The following is a 23,689-nucleotide window of genomic DNA, read 5'->3' on the forward strand; positions in this document are numbered from 1 at the left end:
TATTGGTTTATAATTGAGTATATACAGTAAGTAGCAGTAGTTTTAGTCTTGTCCATCTAAACTTATTTATATAAAAGCAAGTGAGCATAGTATAATTTAAAAAAAAATGAGATTTATCCTTTAGAAAAGCATCTGGCATCTTTCTAAACTCAATAACAGCTTAGCTATGCATTTATGTTTGGCTTCTTTATCTATAGCTGTATGTGAATTTCATGCCCTTCGGTCCTTTTTTGACCTACTAATGTTGATTTTGCATGTAAATGGTGGATGGTTTGCACGGCAGATGTTATAATCACAATGTGGTTACATGAGCAAACAATTGTTCTATGAACCTTTATGTGGACAATCAACATTTTTCCCTGTCTCTATGGGTACCTTAAGACATTTCCTAATCTAACACTGGCTGATCTTAATTAGATTTCACCAGGACCAAAGATAACCTCTTACGTCGACCTAAGTTTTGATATTCGAGCAGTGCAGAGTGAGTTTCTAGCCAAACGAGACAAAGGAGATGCATAGTATTTGGAGATCTGGCACGGATCTGCTGGCAAATGTGTCGAGCAGGTGCTACAGATGAACTTAAATTTTATAAAGGGATAGTCTTCTGTTTAGTAACTTTAGCTTTGACCTTTATCGAGTAAATGAGTTTGGCTTCCTGCCCAAACCTGCCTGATTTTTTTCTACAGCAAAATTCATCACAAAAGCTTTCTCTAAAATGTTCCCATATGCTGTTTGGAGAAGCAGTGATGTGTCTATAAGGTACTGTGAAGGGACAAGCCAGTCCTAGACTACACCCATCATTGTGTAATCCCGTACATTTGGTAAAAATCATCTTTAGCTCCGGTATTTTCTTCCTCCTTGGTGTAACATTTCTGAGTTGACCTGATGAGGTGTAATGGTTAGCTCCTGAAAGCGTGTCTATAAAATCCTCTTGTAAGAACAGTAAACCATTTTCTCCTACGTTTCAGCCTATATGAAATTACATGACATTAGATGCACACAGAAGGATTCATTTACTGTTCCCCAAGAAACCATCCTGTGTCTGCTCCCTTCACTGTAAGTTCAGGAGGCCAGCCTTCTGTTCAGGAAAGTAAGACAGTTTACTACTCAAGGGCAGCTCATGCTGCGTCCTTGTGGTCATCTCACTGTTCATCGGATGTTCATGTGACCATGGAAGGTCAGCTTTGTTTCATGTTCCCAGTGAAAGGTTATGTCACTGTTTCACAGATGTGAATGTTTGCATTAGAATATCAACTTACTGTCTTCCAACTGTTAATAGCCTTGGAAGTTTATCCTACTGTTCGGGGTCTCATGTTCATTGGTTGTTTATTTTGACTTTGGAAGTTTAGTCTACTGGTAGCTGGCTGTCCGTATTGGACATTTAATGTAGGCATGTGTTTGTCACTTTGCCTAGCTAGATAGTCAGCCTACTTTTGATTGGTTTTTCATGTTCACTTTAGAAGGTCAGCCTACTGTCTGCCAACTATTTATGTTGACAGTAGAGTGTCAGTATACCGATCATTGGTTGATTGTATTAACTGTATAAGTTTACTCTACTGTTTATTGACCTTGGAAAGTTAAACTACTGTTTAGTGGCTGTGTTCCCCTTAGAAGATGGATGACCTTGGATGATGGGTTTGTTGTTCAGGAACTGTTCAAGTTCACATTTGTTTTTGTTACAAATTTTTTATTGAGCATTTTACAAAATAGAAAAAACATCATTTTGTACAGATTACTTTACCATAGCACAGTGATTTTCAACTAGTGTGCCGTAAGAGATCTTCAGGTGTACCGTGGGAAATTATCCAATTACCATTGTCGAGTGTCTGTGCTGTAGTGACTGGCAGAATAATGTAATACTCTTCAGTGTCAGTGGGTGGCAGTAGGTAGCTTATTTGCCTTGTTTATTCTTAGAGACAAGAGAATTAGCTGCAGAGTGTCATTTTGTAACATTTTTGATTTGTGGTGTGCCGCAGGATTTTTTCAATGAAAAAAATGTGCAGTGGCTCAAAAAAGGGTGAAAAAAAATTGCCATAGAAAACCATAACAGTACAAATTAACCAGTACCTATATCAAAATGGAACTACGTACATATCAAAATTACATAATGAAAAACAGCGAAAACATATAATTGGAACATATTCAACTGCCATGAATAACATTACGCATACAGTTACTGATATAATGTAATGACAAGTTCTTAGTCCATGGGCTCAGTTGTCCGACCTCTATGAGGCCCCCGGGCCATGTTCACATTTTATTGTCAGAATACTGTTATTAGCTGTTTATATGGACTTTAAGAGATCCGTTTACTGTTCAGCAACAGTTTATGAAACCTTTGTCTTTTATTTACACTTGTTCAGTTTGCCTATAACAGGCCAACTTGTTGTTCAGCATTTATATGTTGTCTTTGTAAGGTCAGACTATGTTGCCCATGGGAGGTCATCTTAGGTCATGCCAGGAAGTCCTTAGTAGGAGACACTGTTGCTGAGAGTCGATGAGTTTAGGGTATGTTTTTCAGATGTCTCATTGGATATTTCCTTAGCCATGGGCAACTTGGCGAAAATCACAAGGCATTCCCCTAAAATGCTGGTCAATCACCTTGGAAAATGCTTTCCAGTTGGACAGCCAAGTTTAGGGCCAACCAAAAAAGTAAACACCATTCTGCTCATCCTGGTTTCCCTGTGACCTCAAGCTCAGTTTATGAAATATTTTGGTGATATAGAATTTATGAAACATCATTATAAATAAATTAATTCAACACATGAGCAAACTTTCTATTTTATATAAAACAGTTTCAAGCCTTCTAAATGGAGGATGCTCCTTGGCTTCTGTGCATTATAATATTTCTTATGCAACTTTTGAGTTTGATTTTGCCAGCCAGGAACAGAAACACGTGGCCAAAGTGGTGGCCTTCATTAATAAGCTCCAAATGTCCTCATCAATTACAGTATTCCTCCTGCTCCAACACGACATTTAATAATGGATTGCTGGCGTCTACAGCAGCGTGAGCCCAAGAAAGATGTATAATTCAGACATCTCTGTTAGAGGGAGATTGTTTTGCAGTGGAAAATGAGAGATGGTTTTATGGATCCTGTGTCTAGTGTTACCTAACAGCATCTCAGTGCAAGACGCTTATAATTCAACCCATTGGCAAAACATCTCACTTTTTCAACACATGTGGACATGTTAAATCCCAAAGCTGTCGCATAGCTAATCCCTAATACGTGACCTTTCCAGCGAATGGTTTTGCAGCTTATAAAACAAGGCAACACCGTGAAATAACAAGTCTAATAATTACACATACAGCATAATGCGGGTTTGTTTCACTTTTTCTCTTGAAAAATGGGATACAGAATTGATGTACAAATATGGGGAAAACAAAGTGAATGAAAAGAGTTATTGCTGTTAATAACACATGGCCATGTACACTCTATTAATGTTTTTACAATGGCAACCCAGGAACACTGAAGCTTTTGTGGCATTTATTTTTCTATGTTAGTAATGCTTGTTAAAGAAAAACAAAACTAAACACTATCTGAACCTTAAGGGCGAGCATAAATCAAGCCCAGTGTCATTTCAGGAATGACCCTTTGGAGTAAAAGAAATACAGATTGTAAATGGTGTTCCTATATATCTAACTGCCAGAAACACAGGTTTACAGTGTAACTAAAATCAAGGACAAGAATGTAATATTATGCAGCCATCCTGATTCTTAAAGTAGAATTAAACCTAAATAAAAAAGAAAACAAGCTGTTTTATATTGCAGAATAAATATGCAATGTCCCTTCTGCAATAATACATAACTTACCTGCCTGATCACAATCTTTATAAAGTCCCGTAAGTTGTGCATGCTGGGCATTTCTCATGGCCGCCAAGGAAAAAATGACCGTGGGAGTTAAGTCATTCCAGCTTTGCCAGATGGCCAAAGTTCCAGAACCTAGAAGAGGATGGGGTGAAGATAGGAGGGCCCACAATGGAGCAAGGTAGTTTGTTTTAAAACTTAAGACCAGGCAGGTACTTTATTTTTTTGTAAACTCTTTCATTAAAGAGGAACTAAATTCAAAAGTCTACCAAAACAAAAAAAAAATCCACTTACCTTCAATACCACAGCGCAGTCAATCGGTCCAGAGGTCTCTTCTATCGGGTCCCGCATCGTCCCGGTCCATCTTCGTGTGGGCGCTGCGCCATCTTCGCCTCTTCTTCCTGGTTTTCTTCTTACATCACCCCATCCAGGCGCAAGATTGGGTGATGTACATGAAAAAAACTGTGCATGCGTGAAATCGGAAATTTTTTTCCCTTTTCATGAAAGGGCTTTTTCTGCACATGCCCGAGATGCACGAGCATGCGCAGAAGCAGCACTCAAGAGCCTCCCGGGATGACGTAAGTATCCCGGGAGGCTCTGTGCTCCCTAGGCGATCTAGATTTAAAAAAAAAAAGGGTGTTGCACAAAAAAAATAAACAAAATTTTTACCTTACATAAAAGGGTTGTGTACCCTTTTATGTAAAGTAAAAATTCTGTGTTTAGATAAGCTTTATGTTTTTTCATAATAGTACACAGAACAGAAAATGAAACATAAAAATGTACAGGTATGGTAATAACAAACAATGCATAAAATAGGGTAAGCATATTGGATAATACAACTAGGTATGTTTATTTTATTGCAGAAGGGTTATCACCTGTACTTTCTGCAATAAAGGAACTGCCTGGTCACACGTTTCTAAATGTTACCTTAGTTATTATTATTATTATTATTACTAATATTAATAAACAGTATTTATATAGCGCCAACATATTATGCAGTGCTGTACATTAAATAGGGGTTGCAAATAACAGACAGATACAGACATTGATAAGGGAGGAGAGGACCCTGCCCCGAAGAGCTTACAATCTAGAAGTTCTGCCCTAAATGCTGTAGCTGCATTTTAGTTTTTAATTTTTGCCTGTTGACCCTACCAGTATCACACTTATTGCCATAGGGTGAAAGTTCTGACTTACAGCACTGTATTTATGGAGGAGCAGCACTTTCACCCTAGGTCGCTCATCTCTGATTTGGACTACAGTACCCTAAAATAGAAACATTTTTTTCAATTATCTTCTGTAAAATAGCTCACCTTGTGAACTGAAGACTAGAAAAGAGAATGGTGATCGATGTCCAGTTTAGGAGAGAATAACATTTTGCTTCTCCATAGATAAAGTTCAGTGGGAGAGTATTGCTACCCTGAAACAAAAAGTGCATTATTAGCAGGATTCCATGATAAACATAAAGACAAAAACAAAATGAAAATGAAAATGAATGCAGACACCCCATTTAAGAACAATTATGCTGCTATATATTACATTTTATTTACAGTGAATGAAGTTGGTGGGAACAGCACACACGTTGCATCTATTCCAGGACAGGTGACACATCCTCCTGTTTTGTGCATTACTCTCCCCCGAAGTTTCACCCCAACTTACATTTCCTATATTCTTTTTTATGACATCATTGATATGAAGAAAATGAGAATCCTGTTTGACTTATAAAAGCCCAGGATTATGGTAATGACTTTTTAAGACGTGTAGATAAAATTGAAACGGAAGCAGTGAAAGTCCCCTAACAAAATTGTTTCCTGTAAAAACAAATCTTTTCTCTAAGCCCAATAAGACATTTATTCACATTGTTCATTTGTACATATGTCCCAAAGCCGAGTATCTGGAAATATTGTAGCACACTTATCAGCTGTACTCCCAGGTGATATAAACAATTATTCATGCAATTCATGTATTCATTAAAAAATAATTAAATTGGAACCTTTAACACACAACTAAATACAAAGTTGCAGATTTGTTTTTCTGTTTGCTTCCAGGTGGTGACCTGACTTTTTCCACTGCAGTTTTTAATGGATGCATAACTGCATTTATTGATTTTATTAGATATGGAGCTTTTTTGTACATTTTTATTATTGCACATGAGACATTGCCTGTTCTTTCTGTAAGAATCTCCCTTCTCCCATTGTTTTAATTTCAAAGCTTTTAAGTATTTTTATATTCTTAGGATGGGTCTGATTTATTAAAGCCCCTTAAAACTGGAGAAAATAGGCTATCATGGAAGAACCTGGGTGTTCTAGCATACCTGGAATGGATCTGGTTCAGGACTGAAACATTTGCCAACTAATAGCAAATTATTTTTAGGAAGTCCTTACCAGGATTGCTGGATCACCCAGGTGATCCTATGATAGTGTATCCTTTCTTGTATTGGAAAACTTTAATAAATCCTATTAGATTGTAAGCTCCTCTGGGCATGGTTCTCTCCTCCCGTGTCACTGTTATTTGAAACCCCTATGTAATGTACTGTTGGCACTATATACTTTTTATTAATAATAATAATAATAATAATATTATTTGTTGAATTTTCCCTTACCTATTCCTCTGATCACAACTGTACTTTCTGTCTTTGTGACATTGGTAATCAGGTCACATAAATGGGGTGAATCTCCCCAGAAATAAAAACTTGAAACAAAGTTTAAGTCTTCCCTACCTCATCTAAAAATATTCCATTACATACACTTTAAACAACTTATTTTCTCCGATATTTTGTGAATGATATTACAACATATGTGAATGTGAGATCTGTAGACAATAGGTGGTTGTATTGGCCACGGTCCGATCCTCAGCTGGGGCACAGCAGCCGCTGGTATCCGGATGGGAATACATAATCTGCTCACATGCATAAACTTTTTGTTTTCATTCCAGTTATTATTTCTTAAGAGACTTGAAAACTCTTTTGGCTCAGCTGGAATATGCAGACCAGCTTTAAACTAATCTTGCCATGTTGTTGTGTGTGTCATAGTAAATCCTACAGACATCATATGAGCAATATATCAGCTGAAACATTTGGAGGGAAGCCTCTCTCCGTGGTGCATTAAAACATGGAGGTCTTCCAAGGCATCCCTCTCCGCTGATATCTCTTAAGGGACTTGTCAATTCTAAGTAATCCAAACAAGTAGTAGGACTGTGGAGTGAAAATGACAGGAGTGCTGGATGGGTCCCTTAAGATATTTCTAGAGGAAGATGTAGATTAAAATAGCAGAATAGTGTTGGAAATATAATGTGGAAAGGCCTGTGCTGCCTAATCCAAGCAATTAGAATAAACAAAACAGTGTAGATATGGCCAGTGAGAAAGTAAATGTGTCCACTAGCGTTGGTCGAATATCTCACTATTCGATTCCACAGCTATTCGAATAGGCCGATATTGTTCGGGTGATCGAACGTCGAATTCGAACACTATTAAAGTCAATGGGGGGAAAATTCGGGTTAGTTTTCAGGACTATGTAGAGCTTCTACAGCCTCCAAATACTTTAAAAAGACATGTCAAGACTCCCACAGCTCTGCACAACACTGTACAAGGCAAGAAAAAAATCAGGAAGTACGCCTGCAGTCACAGCTGATTGGAGGCACATGCCTTGCACCCACGTGCCTCCAATCAGCTGTGACCGCAGGTTCCCACGGTCCGGGTTCCCACAGTCCCTGGGCTGTACTTATCAATATAAGTACAGCCCAGGGACCGTGGGAACCTCGTTTCACGTGAGTTACTGTGAAAAAGGTAAGTAATAAGTAAGTACACACAAATCACATATTATTATATATTATATATTTAGTAAAGATTTTCATTTCACATTAAAGTCTGGACTTATTATTTGCACTTATTTTTTAACTATTCAGGGAACCAGTAAGGGGTATTATGCACCCCTGTACTTATTCCTTATTGTTGGACATATGGGAGTCACCTTGTTAAAGGGGGCTTCCGGATCTCAAATAAGTCAGTCACTTATTTGGGATCTGGAATTCAGAGCACCAAATTCGCGCCATCAAATCCCGTTTTTTTTGGGTCGGGTCTATCCAAATTCAAACGGCCATATTCAGGTCGAATATAAGGACAACCCGAATTCGAACACCAACAGTAGTGTCCACCGATCACCCTTTAAGGAAAACAATCAACTAATAATTTTGGCAAGTATATAAAATGTTGAATAAATATATTTAGTACATTACAAACATAAATAGTAATAATTGTTTTGTAATGTTCAGATAATTTAACATTAAAAATCTAATATACTACTATATTTATATCTTATTCCTGAGTCATGCAGTAAATCATTGGAATGTATACAAGACTTCTTTCAAATGCCTAAGTATTCCACTAATTGCATCTTCCACATAACATTCTTGCAGTGTTGTCTCACATTGTCTCTTATTGCAGTGCAATTGTTGAGTTTTGGCTTTAATTCTTAGTTGTACCTTCCTGTAACAGCCCAGATCCAAGATCCAGCCCAACTTCATCCAAAGATTATGTTTTCCTGTGCACTTTTATAGCCTGGTGATATATCTGGTCTCTTGGATGCCTGCTCTTTAATGTAAAATCCTAAAGGCTTAAACTGCATATACCCAAATAAAATAGTATTACCCCTGAAGAAGCAGTTTGCATTTGTGAAACGTGTCAGTAAATTTTTGTCCAGAGGTATACAGAATAAGATAAAAGGGGAGCAATTTGTTTGAATTCCCCTGTTTTATGGATGTCAATATGGATTAATATACTACAGTACATGATGCAATATATCGAGGAGCTTGGATGTAACTAATGTGAATGTGAAAAAACTGTTTAATCCAGTGTTTATTGATACACAGTAATCCTGATTGGATTTCTTGATAATTTTAATAAAAATATTTGTACTGTTAAAATCCTAATGTAGTAAACCTATTTATGAAATGAACAGGATGTGGTACAGCAAATAATGTATTACCATTGAAAAGTTAGGATTTGTTGATGTTTCAGCACAGATCGATGGCTAGCCTCATATAGGCATCAGGTGGTTGTCACTGGAAGCGATCTGAATGAGTGCTGTACACATAGTTCTGTTGAACAGAGAGTTCAAGTGAGTGGCACCTTGTTGTTCTCTTCTCCATAGGAGTGCATTGCAGTTGTTCCCCATTGCAGATTGATGAACAACATTGGGGGACCGCTGTGCACTTGTCATATTTTCACCCAAGGCAGACATAGCCATTCGTTACCAATTCTACTTCTGCAGCAATTATTCTGGTTTGCTTCTGTATTATATAACAGTACAAAATACACCATTTACACAAAATACATTTTCTGTTCCTTCTTCTTCATTAGCGGAACATTCTCTCTTTTCAAAGGCAAACTATTTCACATGACATTAAAAGGTGGAGCGTGGAATAGGTGTCGGTGATATCCTGGCCCATGTTCCAGTTTCCCGTTAGGACTAGTTTACACTACACATGCCACACTTACCTGCCATTACCACGGATGTGGCTCTGATGTGGATTACTCCGAGGTATCAGCTCAATGCTGGCAGCACATGGAACACTCAGCAATGGAAAGTGTACGGGAGCAATGTAGCAGCACTGTAAACATATGTGAAAAGCAATACTTGATTTTTAGTATTTGGCTTTTCTTAGGTATCAATTCAGAGATGGGGAGAATGTGATCTTCTAAACCTTAATATGCATGCTCCTAGTGTACCTTATCAATGTAATCATGGATTTCATCACTCTTTTTTCATGAAATTTAATGAGAACATAAAATTCAATACTCACTGCTATGTGTGCCAATAGCTAAATACACAGGAAGCCATTGTAACATACCAGTGTTATATGTTTGTTCATCCATTTGTGGGATTTACACAATACAGTTCTGTCTGGCGGAGGAGGATTCTTGATTTTTTTTCTTAGCTGGAGTCTGGTAACACTTACAGGCACCCCATGCCTAGACAGTGAAAGAGAAACAGCTGATGAGCTCATCTCTCTATTACTTTGCTTTCTACTCTTATTATGTCTTTTTACTGCAGCCCAGCTGATTGACTCCTTGGGCTGCTTTCCCCTTACCCAGCTGTGCACAGACTACTGATACCTGGTTTGAACAAAAAATGTAATGATGAAATAAGGTATAAAAAATGCAATATTGTGAATTGTTTGCATCCTAAAGTATCTAAAATCTGCTCTTAGGTCTTATTTTAGTGCATTTTCTGCATCCAGAATATTTCCAGTAATTCTGAACAATGAGTTTTAGTACACATTTTATAAAAATACTTTCACCTGGTTCAACTGAGATGTTTTTTCAGCAGCCACATATTTGAAAGAATGAATAGTACCATATGTAAAATGTGTTTTTATAATTAAAATGTGTCTCTAATTATAAGACATTGAATCAGACATTCTCTGGGAATCTTCCAGGTCCATGTGTTTCAATGGCAGTCATTTGTTCCCACCATTGGGTCTGTTTATTTAAAGCTCTCCAAGGTGGAGTGGATACACTTCATCAGTGAAGCTGGGTGATCCAGCAAACCTAGAATGGATTTCTTAGAAGTCATTTGCTATTTGTTAGCAAATGTGTTCAATACTGGACTAGATCCATTGGAGGTTTGCTGGATCACCCAGCTTCACTGATGAAAGTGTATCCTCTTCAACCTTGGGAAGCTTTAATAAATCAGACCCAATGTTTAAGGGAATGTCAGGTTCTCTGTTTTTTAAATAGAGGCCTAGGTGTATATTATGGGTGTTTGAATGTTTAATGAACGTAGGACCATTTCTGAACCACATTGAATTGCTGCTTTTTTAGCTCAACCACAGGCCCAACCATTCCGATTCAAGTAAATAGGAGTGCTTGGGAACTGGGGCAGATCATGGAGTGGTTTTAGAAAGCGACAAGTCACTGTTGGCTGTAGGGTTTCTTCTGGAAGAAAGTACAAATACAGCTGCATGCAATTGTTCTGCCTTTGGTGCAGCAACCACATGGTTTTCACCACAGGAATCAAAGGAGCCGTACACAACAAGCAAGATAACACCTTCATGGATGATAAAGGAAATACAGCTTTGCTGTCAAGCTAGTCCATTGCCGCCAAAGTTTTATTAGTCACCAGGTAAAGAAAAGAAGTAACAGAAGTCACTCACTCTGATATACGTGTTTTTCTTGGGTCAGGGATCCAAATTATTGAATAAATATTAAACCTTTTAAAAAGAGATCAGGTCTGCATCCTTAACTTTTTGCATCTATTATAAAAAGAACCTACACTCTAAAACAGGGTCACTTTAACACTTTTTGCTGTTTTAGATCCATAAAAGACAGTCCATGTCTGCCTTTTGCAATTTTTTCTGTATGAAATTTAAACCAAGTAGGTCCATGCTATTTATTAAATAGTTACAGAGAAATGACTCAATTACTTTATTATAACGGGACTTATCCCCACCTACTAGATTGTAAGCTCTTCGGGGCAGGGTCCTCTCCTCCTCCTGTATCACTGTCTGTATCTGTCTGTCATTTGCAACCCCTATGTAATGTACAGCTCTGCGTAATATGTTGGCACTATATAAATCCTGTTTATTAATATTAATAATAATAATAATAATAGAACTGAAAAGATTGTCACTACCCAGTGAATGTTTTAGGATACAATTTTTTGGCTTAGTAAAGCTAGGCGTAATTTAAACAGCATGGTGTAAAACAGCCAGACTAGATACAGATGTAGCGGAAACAGGAATATATGGAATCCGCATTTAGGTCTGGACCGTGCTGAGAATTTTAGAGGTTTTGCTGCTGTTGTTAATATTTAGCACTTTTTGTGACTGAAACCAATTTTAAAAGAACTGATAAATATTCTTGTACCACATTTAGTTGTATGAAGACCTGCTAAGTGCACTTTACCTCGACCTGATGTGTCCGCATTACCAGTATATTCAGTATATGATTCTGCTGCTACTCATACTACTTATACTAATGTGAACAAGAACCATTGTTGTAGCAATAATATATTTCTGATGCTAGTGTTGCAAATCTCCGTATAATATATAAGTGGGTTTTTATCATTCATTCCAAGGGCTGCATTTTCTTCAAATATTTCCCTCTACCATTTTTCCTATATAGTTAAGGACAATTCTTGTTATCTGTCACATAATACCAAATGCCACATCCCTATTCAAGATAGATATAATATATTTGAGAGCAATTGTCTGAATTGAAATCATGTGATGCTGAAAACTATTCTGTGATTATAGGCTACTTTGTTCCTGAGGAAGCAGACTTTGTTCCATGAAACGCGTTGAACGTTTATTGCCTACCTACATAAAGCAGACCAAACATGTGAATGTAATTTTATGGTTTTATGTATTTTATTGAAATTTTGAATAAATCAATGTTTTATGCTTTTTTATATGACTCATGTTCATAATATTGATTGAATGCCTTTAAAGTCCCGAGGCTATCTATCTGCACTCAAATCTTTCACTACCAACTAACCTAGTTAGGGGCTATGACCTATGTGGCAGTGTTTAACCAATCATCAATGTTGTCTACTTGGAATGAAGGGGAGTGCTTTATGACTTCCTCCATACTCTGAATACCTTGTTCCCTAGGGTGCATGGAGAAGCAATTGAATTGTGAGTAAGCTCTGGGGATAAAAGTTAAAGGAAACCTCTAGTCATACTGTGATATATTGCTGGCAGGTAGGCATTTAATACAGAAGGGATACTTTATGTGTCTGTAAAAAAAGCTCCTCTTCTTCCTGCTCGTTTCTTTTCTAAATTTGTTGTACATTGTACGCAAATTAGAGGTTCATTTCTGGCATACCTTGGTTCTGGATAAATTAGCTACCACCTGCAAGGGCAACACCAGAATTTTAACTTGTTTTTGGTGTCTGGAGAACTACCAGTATTTGGTTCTTGGTACTAAAAACCAATGTTATGCACTGTAACTATACATTTGTGTGTTGATTATGAATGTTTCTATATTTCAAAGTGATTAACTTTAAAGCGTACCTGTAATGTTTATTACACACTTTTATTTTTTTAGAAACCTAAAACTTGGCCGGGAATAGGTGCCATATCAGCACATCATGAAACTGGGATGAGACAGAATTGATTTTTGTTAAGGTTGAGGATTGAAATCATTTGGCCATTTCAAGGTCAAACTGTACCTGTTGGTGAATCCGTTAGACTTTAGTTTGTTGTATTTCCAGTGAATATATAACGATACTATTACTGTTACCATTGTTATTATGGCTGCGCAGATTATAGCAACTGAGAAATCAAGAAAGAAAAAAAAAAGTTTTAGATTTTGTTGTTTGTGTACAGTTGATATGTTTTTTTTTTTAGAGAACTTACTGACAAACTGTAATCACAATAGTAAGGTGAACTAATTCTCTGTTTTTCAGGTGTCAAACTGGTTTGCAAATGCAAGACGTCGCCTCAAAAACACTGTGAGACAACCAGATCTGAGCTGGGCATTGAGGATAAAGTTATATAACAAATACGTACAAGGGAACGCTGAGCGGTTAAGTATCAGCAGTGAAGACTCCTGCTCCGAAGGTTGGTTCCTTTACCTCTGTCTTAATATTGTGTTTTGGACACCTTGTTGATACAGAAATAGATGATGTGAGGTCATTTGTAGGGTGGAAATACTTCCTACAGAGGTGGCACCTGGGAGATTTACATTATTGAATTATGTCAAAGGCAGCATTGAAATTACATTCAGGAGCACAGCACAATCATGTACAGTCATGCTTCTATTCACTTGTTTATCTCCCAATCCTACACTATTTACTTACTGTTACTTGTAAGAGGTGGTGGGTTAATGGCTATTGAGAACATCAACCGTAGCCATAAGGTTCCAGCCACCATTCAAGGACACAGAGGAATTGGATGTACACTTCGGCATTTACGTGTGTGTGCACAGCAATGTCTCTTGTCATTCAAAGAAAGTTCTTGTCCACATAGTGAATTAAATAGCATTGTCTAGATCAAAATCTCATGCAAAGTCAATATGAAGATTTCATTTCGGTGGCACGTAAACTATTAGATCCGATTGTGGTGGTGGTGATTGGGGGAAAGTCAACAATGAAGCCTCTACAATTTTTCAATACAGAATAGTAAGCAGTTTACAATTTGGATACCTGTAGGGAATACTCTAAATATATAGCATGTGGCATGCGAATGCTGATTCAATAATACACTGAATGCTAACATACATTAACTACGTCTAGTTTTAGAATACATTTTCTTTGACATTGGTTAATAAATGTTGCATTTCGATGCACTGAGACAGAACAGGCTTAGTGTAAATGTGAAGATCTCCGATTCATACAAAAGAAACAAGCCTTGATACCTAATTCCTTCCATACTGTGTACGCAGTGGTAGCCCATACACGGTGTATCTGTTTATACTGGATGCAGGCCAGACTTTCTAAGAAGAGAAGGATTATTCTTGTAAAGAATAGGTTACATATCAGTCAAAGGAAAACTGCTGGATTGAGCCAGTGGGGAATGTTTATTGGTAGAAAAATGAAGTTTGTTAGTGAAGGTTGTAACACAAGAATACACACTATGCAGGATAAGAGGGCATGATCCTACTATGTTTAAAATACATGCGTTTATTTATGGTGCCTATTCAGACGATCCAGTTCCTCCTAAACGTGTGACCCTGCTCTTCCCATTTACACTCAGCTTACAAAAATAAACTGTCGAGAATTATTCTGCGTTGCCCGCAAGCTTTCGTGTTCATTGAGGAAAAGTGTTAGAAGAGGGAAAAAGAAAATAAACCCAATCGAATATTAAAGAAGATTCCATGACACCTACTGTGAGCAATCTTTCAAGCGCACCTGCTGATAAATTGCCTAAAGGAACAATATAGTTGTAGTGCAGTTACTTGATGGTTCCTACAAATACCTGACTTTAAGTTGATCCCAATATCTCCATAGAGCCCCTTGGATCCCAAGCAAAGGATGTGCACAGGAATTAGGCCTGACCTCTTGGAGCACGAGGCATCATTCAGCTGTCACATGCCAGATCCAATGCACAAGAGAGGTTGTAGCTATAGTTGTTGTATGGAGGGGAGCTTGGAACTTGAAAGGGCAGAGCTGAATCTCAGCTTGGAAAGAAGGCTGGGTCTCAAAGGGAACACAGGGATTTATAAAAAATACAACTTTATATGCTCAACAAAGTATATATACTACAGTATTGTTGACACCCTGGGCATAACCGGAAAGTTTTAAAAAAAAATCCAATTTTCGGTTACCAAGAAGGGCTTAGTTGCTTTGAGAACCACCCGCCAATTGCAGTGTTTTCCACAAATTTCCTTAACAACTGGCTGGGTGGTGTCGCTACAGTAAAAAAGTAGAGGTTGTAAGCATTGCCTACTAAATATAAAAAGAATGTTAACTCAACTCAACTAAAAGCAACCCAAATTTGGATGAATATGCAATCAGGTTTCTGTTGAAATCTTGTCAATACTGAGATCTAATCTATCTTACCAATCAATATTAGGGATATCAATTGTTTACTTGATCATGCACATACGGTATCTACTATCTTTAAAGTCCTGGATAGAATAAATCAAGGTTTGATTCCCAAGGACATTTTACTGCTTTTTAAGGCCCCGTGGGAATTTCTGTCAGTTGCCAGTAACAGGCGGTATCCAGCTGAACATTGGCTGAACATTTATATAAATTAGTGTATTTTATTGAATGTTCCTTTTCAGTGACAACTGAAGAATTAGTATAAATGAACACAATAAGACTTGATTTTGTTGTTCCACAGATGGAGAAAATGCACCAAGGAGTCACGCCAACGAAGAAAGCTACGACAAACCCATCCACCATACTGTGATGAACAATGAGAGCTCAGTCATCAAGTCAGGGATAAGAGCAGAAGCTAGTGCCAATGAAGACTATGTATCCCCTCCGAAATACAAGAGCAGTTTACTGCATCGCTATCTCAATGACTCCTTACGACACGTCATGGCCACTAACGCCGCCATGAGGGAAAAGACGAGGCAGAGAAACCACTCAGGGTCATTTAGTTCCAATGAGTTTGAGGAAGAACTCGTTTCTCCCTCGTCATCGGAAACCGAAGGCAACTTTGTCTACCGAACAGGTAAGGTTATTCATGGCATTTACTGCATTCATTTCCAGGTTATACAGGATTTATCATTATGTTATGGTGATAGTTTTAGGGTTTAGATCAACATATTAAAACTGAATGAAAATAGTTTCAATTTACTTTTCTGTGTAATCTTTACTAATGCTAGTCACAATCACTGCAAGAGACACGAGGCTATGAACAACGTAATGTCCGTAGCATTTGCAATTCTGTCTGCAAGGAGGATCTTGTGATAAAAGGTGCTAACTGATTTCTGATGATATCTGTAAAGAATAGAAGTCTACCAACAAAGCCCAGAAAATTAAGATATAACTGGGGAGGTTACTGTGTAAATGGTATGAGTAGATGGAACTGTTTATATGGCTACAGTGGTGAATGGGGTCTATACACATGATTTCGACGGAACTGTGAGGGTGCTATATATATATATATATATATATATATATATATATATATTTATATTTGGTTGCTGTGGAGGAGGTAGCCATATATATGATTTTGGGGAAGGGGGCTGTATGCGTTGCTGCGCTGAAGAGGAAGGTTGTGTAGTTGATGTCTAATGTGGGAAGGTAAGGAGAACTCTATATATTCCTGCAGTGGGGGGAATAAGTTTACACACACATATATAAATATTCTAGTCCTGTATGTTGAGCATACATTCACACAACATATATATAATCTACACATACAGTATAAATATAGATATTGCTATATATATATACTGTGTATAATAATACAATATATGCTGCTGGGAATAGGGGTAAACTAAATATACGGAAGTGAGGACTGTATATATAATTGCTGTAAAACCTGGACCATATTTAAAATTTTGCAAAGGGCTGGACATACATAAATCTGATAAAACCTTATTTGTTGCTGTCCTCTAACTTTACACGTTATTATGGTATGTCCAGGCCTGGTGTAAGATTTCAAACTTGGGACTGTGCTTTCTCCATTCGTTTAGAACTGACCTCTGTAAATGCTTGTTATACTAAAACAGAAGAATTTTTATGAGGAAATGTAGCAAGGTATGTAATGAAAACAGAAAAGTTTTCAAAGCGTCATTACCATGTTCATGAAGGGTTGGGTAGGAAGTAGACACCAAGGAAGGCAAAATACAAGCACAATAAACTTCAGCTTTAAATTGTGTATCAGATATTCTTTTTTTATTAGTTGTACAAACAGAAAGTTTTTTTTTGTTTTTGTTTTTTTTTTTTAATGAAAGGGCCACAGTGTCTACAGTGGGGGCAAAAAAACAAACTTGTGACTAAGACTTTGTTCAAACTGACCATTAAGTTGTATTGCATTTACCTCTTCCTTATGCCAGGGAACTTTCCTCTGGTGAATCAATACATGTATCTTCTCCCATCGGCAGCCCCATGGAGAATAAATGGGTACCAGTACTGCTGTCAGCTGTAAAATGTGCAGACATTGGTTCTTTAGAAACCAGCGATGTGGGGCAAATGACTGAGCAAGGTGCCAGCTGCCGGGAGCCGTGTGGGATCACTTGATCCCAAAGCAGGTCTTATCCTTATCTTACTCACCTTTGCCAGACACCATAGCCCGGTATATGACACCCATTATTCCAGCGCCTCTTCTCCACTTCCATCCTTATCAGTGGACAATAAACCATCAATATCATCTCTGTCCATTGAGCAGGAAGGTTCAGACCTGGAAATAGCAAAGTGATCTTCCTGACGATTAGAGGAGTGTATATCACAGCTGATCATTGCCAATACAAAATTTACATTTATGTATTTTAGTTGCCTCCTTGCCTGGAGCTCTGCTTTAACACATGTTCTATTTTTAGTCTGTTATTAGAATTTCTGTGCATTTGCTTTAACCTTTCTTACAGATTTTACAGTTTTAGGGCTATTCAGCTGCCGCAGAGATTTTTTTAATGAAGGGATAAAGTGCTTTGTTAAATTAATCAGCCTATGGATTGCCAGCCTGGGTCCTTTTCACAGTACATTAAAAAATACTTCTGCTTTTCTCATTCATTTTCCATATGCAAATTTTTGGTCTGAATTATGCCATTGATCCAAAATTAAGTTTAATTCCAATCTGTTAATTCAACCCAGGTGATTTCAGTTGCTAAATAGGTAGACTTTGTAGACAATGACATATGAGTGTTTCAGAACTCGACAACTTGCCTAAAGGATGTGTATCATAAAATGCCATTTTAGTTTTGTACAGATATCTATAAGGTCACATCAAAATATCGCTAATTGTACATGTATTTGATTTATTGCATCTATACGAGGCTGACATATTACACAATCTCTTATACAATCAGGAATTCCCTCGTTGGAATATAGGTGAACGTGTTTCATGGCAGTAGTTGATTACCTTCAGGGAATGTTTGAGGGAATCTTTGATTCCCTTTTTTATAAATAGAGCCCAAAGTGTGTTGCTTTGTATTATAATGCAGTGGACACAAATGATCCGCCACTTGTATGGCTGTAAAAACACACTGCAGTGCAACACATAAATGCTCCATATGCAATGGATGATGTCCCTGTGTATCGCACATTGTGCGAAATTGCACATAGTGGGAACTTTACTCTTTGTTGGGTCTGAAATAGATTAACTAGGAATGTACCGTTCCGTAGGAGTGTAGGGATTTATTATCACTCCTGCTTGGCCTCCTCCCAACATGCATTGATTCAGGACCTCCTTTATATCCTGATTTCTGGAATTCCTTAAGTAGGGCATGCAGGGAATATTTAATCCTTAAGCACAGCAATGCCATGGATAATCTGCAATGTGTCTTCTCTTGAAAATATAGTGGGCCTGAAGATATGGATCCATGCCATTAATGCTAACGACTGAGCAATCCCTAATCTGCACATACAATTTATTATTACCAGCTTTCTGTAATCCACTGCACATAAGTAGATTTTCTAAGGAATGGGCAGGACTAAGAGTCAATCAGAGTTTTACACAACCAAAGTTTGATACGGGTTGAGCAAATTAATGATTGTTGTAAAGTGCTACTTTGATTTTAATGGCCATTTAAAGGTTGGGATGGTTGCTGGACCAGGCTGTGTTGCTTAACTGCATTGAGGTCCACAGGGAGATACACACCTGTTTTCAGGTTTCATGTGCAAAAGAAAATGCCAACTCTAGACATGGGTAAAACACCTATTTTAGTTGTGTACTTAGCTATGTGTTTGTACAGCTACAAAAATATTGCTGTTTTCTCACCATGCTGAGCTGACGAATGCAGGATCAACTTTAGTTTGACTTTCAGCACAATCTTTCACTTCTAAGGAAGTTGAAGGTTGTAGGGTCGTTTTTTGCATCTCATACCCTAATCTCGCTACCCCCCCCCCCCCCAATCTTTCAAAATCTTTATGTCTTACAGAAGACTGTAATTCATTCAGAAAGTATTTACCCAAGCATTACAGATCCCTTTCTTCTTTTCCAGACAGTTCATGTATGAAACACTATCGTTCTGCAGCTGTAAGGAAGATGCCAACTAGCAGTGAAATAAAGTGGTAGTTAGTTAACTGGGCTTGTTCTTTAATGTTGAGGATGTTTTGCCACCTCTTTCTTATAATGAGTGTCAGAAACATTCCCCAGCAATTAGAGCTATGTAGGTCATTCTAATCCAATCACCATGTGTCAAGGCAGATAGATGTTGGTTGTCTAAGAATAAAATGTGAAAGTTTGTGAAAGCTTGTTCATATTACACAATCTAATCACTGCGGTACAATGGCCTCGGGAAACCATCTTTAAGCATGATGTAAAACGCATGTAAAATGCTGACATAGAATAATATGGCGTCATTGGAAGATAGAAAATGGTGTTAAAGGTCCCCAACCCTGATAAGGGACTGGTTGTTACATTTTGATGTAGATGGCCATTATGTGTCCTAATAAGCAGTTGCCCTCTCCAAAATGTGCACCTCCCCACTTTTCTTCTACATGTATTTGCACATTGAGTTCAGGCATGCAAGCAATGTGTAAGCATAACACAGGTATGTATCACCTCTCAGAGAGCACAGATTGCCCTCTCATGACACCATTATTTACTTTTCCTGTAGAAGGACGGAGGCAAACTGGTCTAGACATCATCCAGTGTCATCAACTAAACTGAAATGATAGCTCAGAGTTGATATTTTCATGTAAATCCTATTGTCTTTGCAGTTCTTGATTTTGTGATTTGCTACAATTATTGAGTAGAGAATACTACAAAAGTCTGATCACATCTTCTTAGCCTCAACAAAGTCACTTGCTTAGAGATAATAGTGGATTTTTAATGATAAAAAGTGAAGTTTCTTTTTTTAACATTGTTGGTGTATGGTGTTACATCAAGAATAGATGGAGGAAAACCTAATTAGTTAATAAAAGATCCACTTTAAATGTTTACATCTTCTCCTTGCGCGCTTACATAGGTGTGGCTCCAATGGCATAGACCAAGTCCAGCATTCACTTCTAGCCGAAATAAATCCATCTGGGACCTATTATTGAATTCTGGAGTCTGGACAGCCAGCTCAAAGGACTGATGTACAAAAACACGGCTATGCTTAAGAATATGCTTCACTTGCACACCGGTCGGCATTACAGCAGCCCTAATTTCTAAGATCATTATCACTCAGTGGAAAGTCACACCTTTCGCCCCTTCCTGGCCCTGCAAACACAGTTTTACGATCTGTGGAAACCGGCTTTAACCACATAGAGGGAAATTTACTAATGTGCTGTGGGAAATAATGTTTTAGAGGAAGGTGACAGACTTGACATTGTGTTAATTGAAGTGTACCTGTCAGCTATTCACATTCAAGGCGCCATCCCTTAGGCTGCACAGATATTCAGTTTTGGAAGACAAGAATGATGAACTAAAGACAGAGTGCCAAACGTAACAGTATAAGTTAGCAAGGAGCTCTATTATTCATATGTATTTCAGTACGGGATGCAATTATCGCCATACCAAAATTCTTGTATTTGATTGGTTTGGATTTAAAGAAAATAAAAGCAAAGTTTTCTAAAAACCAAGAACAAAATTTTAATATATCCAGAAAAAATGGTGCAAAAAAGCCTTAAAATGGAAACTAATCACATGCAAGAATTCTAAATCTGCAGTATATTCATTTTGGCTTTTTGGTTTCAGATACACTTTAATTTTTCTTCATAAGACAAATGATTGCAGTGTCAGGGGCCTTTTTACTGGCAGTATCAACCATACAATACAAAGCATTTTCTGTTGGAGAAAAAGAACCATCAAATGGTTAGAAAAAAAAGAAGAATTGAAATGAAACTCTCCAACAAATGAAAGGCATGAAGTGAAAAGTGAACTTTGGGACAGTGCTGTAGTTTTCTTTGCCCAGAAAATCCTCAGTAGTAATACAGCCACTGTCTTGATCAATTATTTGTGACATCATTCAAGGTTGCTTGTAGCCCCTTTTAGCTTTTTTTCCTCTGACTTGCAATCAGATTAATGGTCTCGTCTTTCCAAAGCAAAGTTCCCTCTCGGGTCATGCATCGGTGGGTACTTAGAACTGCATTTCAATCCATTGTGAAAGCCAGATTTGTGATGTTTTGCAAGTTACGGACTGTTTAATGTGGTTTTTTTTCTTGTATGTATAAGCTCTATTGTGTTATGTTAAAATATACGTTTTTTTATTATTGAAGCAAAAATGACTTTGCTGCTTTTAATGCAAATTCCACTTAGATACTTTAGTTTTGCATAGGTTAGGTTTAGTCAACTGCTTGCATTTTATATTTCTTGGAGAAAGCAAGGGCATGTCTTTGCAGCCGTATGTGTATTTATGCCATGTGTGCCTCGCAAGAAGAAAAGCAAGAAAGGTCTGCATGAGCTCAAAAAGTTATGATTTGCAGCTTACACTGGGTTGGGAATTCTGTTCCTCGCCCATGCTAATGTGACAGTTCTGCGTGATCGACCAATCATCAAGCTCCAGCACCAAGAGTACCCCATGCCTGGAAGTTCCCTGTACATTTTTGTAAGAATTCCTTTTCTTTTGACTTTTATAGAATCCAAACTACAAATAAGGCAGCTTTGGTACTGCCAAAATTATTTGTACCAGCTAAGCACAGTGACACACTAGCATAGGTTGTTTTCCTATACTAAGTTTCAAATAAATTCATTAGAAGAGATGCTTGTTACTTCTTGTGGGCTCATATTTGGGATTTATGCCTTCTTGGCAGCTTACCTTCACTGTGCACATTCTTTTGAAAGACATAAAATTATTTAAACACTGCAGTGTTACTTTACAGAAGCATTTCTAAGTTTGTATTGAGCTTCTTGCATACAAGCATTAGCTTGTTTAAGAGTGCTGTGTACAGTGCATTCAGCTTTTACAAATTGTGTGCACTCCAGGCTTAATTATTTATTATTTATTTAATGAAAATAGAGACATTAAAGCCCTGCCAGATTTCTTTCAGATTACAAAAATTCAAAATAACTACTTCTTGAAAGCATTCTATTATTTTTCTTTTTAGATTTGGGGTAACCATGTTTTACATGTATGGATCCCCAATAGTTTTCACAATTTGTCCCAATTCCCTCTCACTGTTTGATGATCTCAGCTGCCATTCCATCTAAGTACCATTATGATATATATATTTTCTTAATCTCTTCAAGAATACAAAGAATAATATTTTTAAGTCATGTAGTAATCTAGTTCCCTACAACCTTCATTTGGTTCCCATATACCCAATTGGTAAACATACCCAAGATTAAAGTGGCAGGATATTTCTTTTTAACTCGAATGTATTTTTCACTGAATGCATAGGCATATATAGTTTACTTTTTAAAGGTAAAAAAAATAGGAAAACATTATTGTCTTAATAAACTCTAGGTCTCATGGTATTTCCCCTCCCTGCCATCTTTCATTTTTCTGGAGTAGGTTAGGAAACAAAAGGATAAAACTGAACATGCAAAGTATGACATAAATACACAAGTGTACAGCAATTTAATTGCCTCAGGACCATTTCACATTTGTACTTTTGCTGCTAGAAGGATCAGTTGAAAGGACACAGCGGGCCTGATATATTAAAGCTCTCCAAGGCTGGAGAGGATACATTTTTATCAGTAAAGCTGGGTGATCCAGCCATTCTGGATTAGATTTCTTATTGCTAGCTGTTTTGAATCCTGGACCAGATCCATTCCAGGTTTTCTGGATTACCCAGCTTCACCCATGAAACTGTATACTCTCCATCCATGGAGAGCTTTAATATATCAGGCCCAGCAGGTCAGTGAAACACCCACGTACACCCATATGATGGCTTCTTGGTGGTGGAATGAGCAGGGCATTGTTCTTTCACCAGCAGCTTACTTTCTGCAGCACTTTTAGCAGAAAGGTAATGATGTTTTTCTGGAAGGTAATGATGTTTCCAGCAAAGGTGCAGCATTATAAATGTTTTTTTCTTGCACATATAAGTGATCTTCCTGCACATTTAAGCATTCTTAGCCCTAGCAAATTCGTGCCAGCAGAAGGTTTTCCACTGCAACATTGACCGTAGGCCAAAAGATTAGATGGGTGGTGAGGTTGTTTTGTGGTTATTAGGGATGAGTGAGCGAGTTTTAAAACTCGATCTCACGGCGAATTCAGCCGCTTTTGCTTACCAAAATTGTAAGCGAAAACAGCTGCATTCATTGATCAGCTCAGTGTGTGATACCCAGCACCAGAGGTTAAATGGGGACAAGTCTCCCCATTCAAAACCCCTAGTGCTCCCTGATTGGCTGATGAAAGAAAAATCCTGATGACGCGTTAATTAACCTCTAGTGCCGGGGATC

General features: G+C 37.7%; 1 protein-coding gene across 3 annotated transcripts in view; it reads left to right on the forward strand.

Moving 5' to 3' along the window:
* Positions 1–23,689, forward strand: part of MKX (mohawk homeobox) — a gene marked incomplete at its 5' end in the record, with an annotated part of 69,199 nt that overhangs the window by 14,945 nt on the left and 30,565 nt on the right. For all 3 annotated transcript variants that reach the window (XM_072412678.1, XM_072412679.1, XM_072412680.1), the window contains 2 exon segments: positions 13,210–13,363; positions 15,590–15,925. In XM_072412678.1, the coding sequence (XP_072268779.1) occupies positions 13,210–13,363; positions 15,590–15,925 (490 nt within the window).

The sequence above is a fragment of the Pyxicephalus adspersus genome, chromosome 5, assembly GCF_032062135.1.
Source record: "Pyxicephalus adspersus chromosome 5, UCB_Pads_2.0, whole genome shotgun sequence".
NCBI lineage: Eukaryota > Metazoa > Chordata > Amphibia > Anura > Pyxicephalidae > Pyxicephalus > Pyxicephalus adspersus.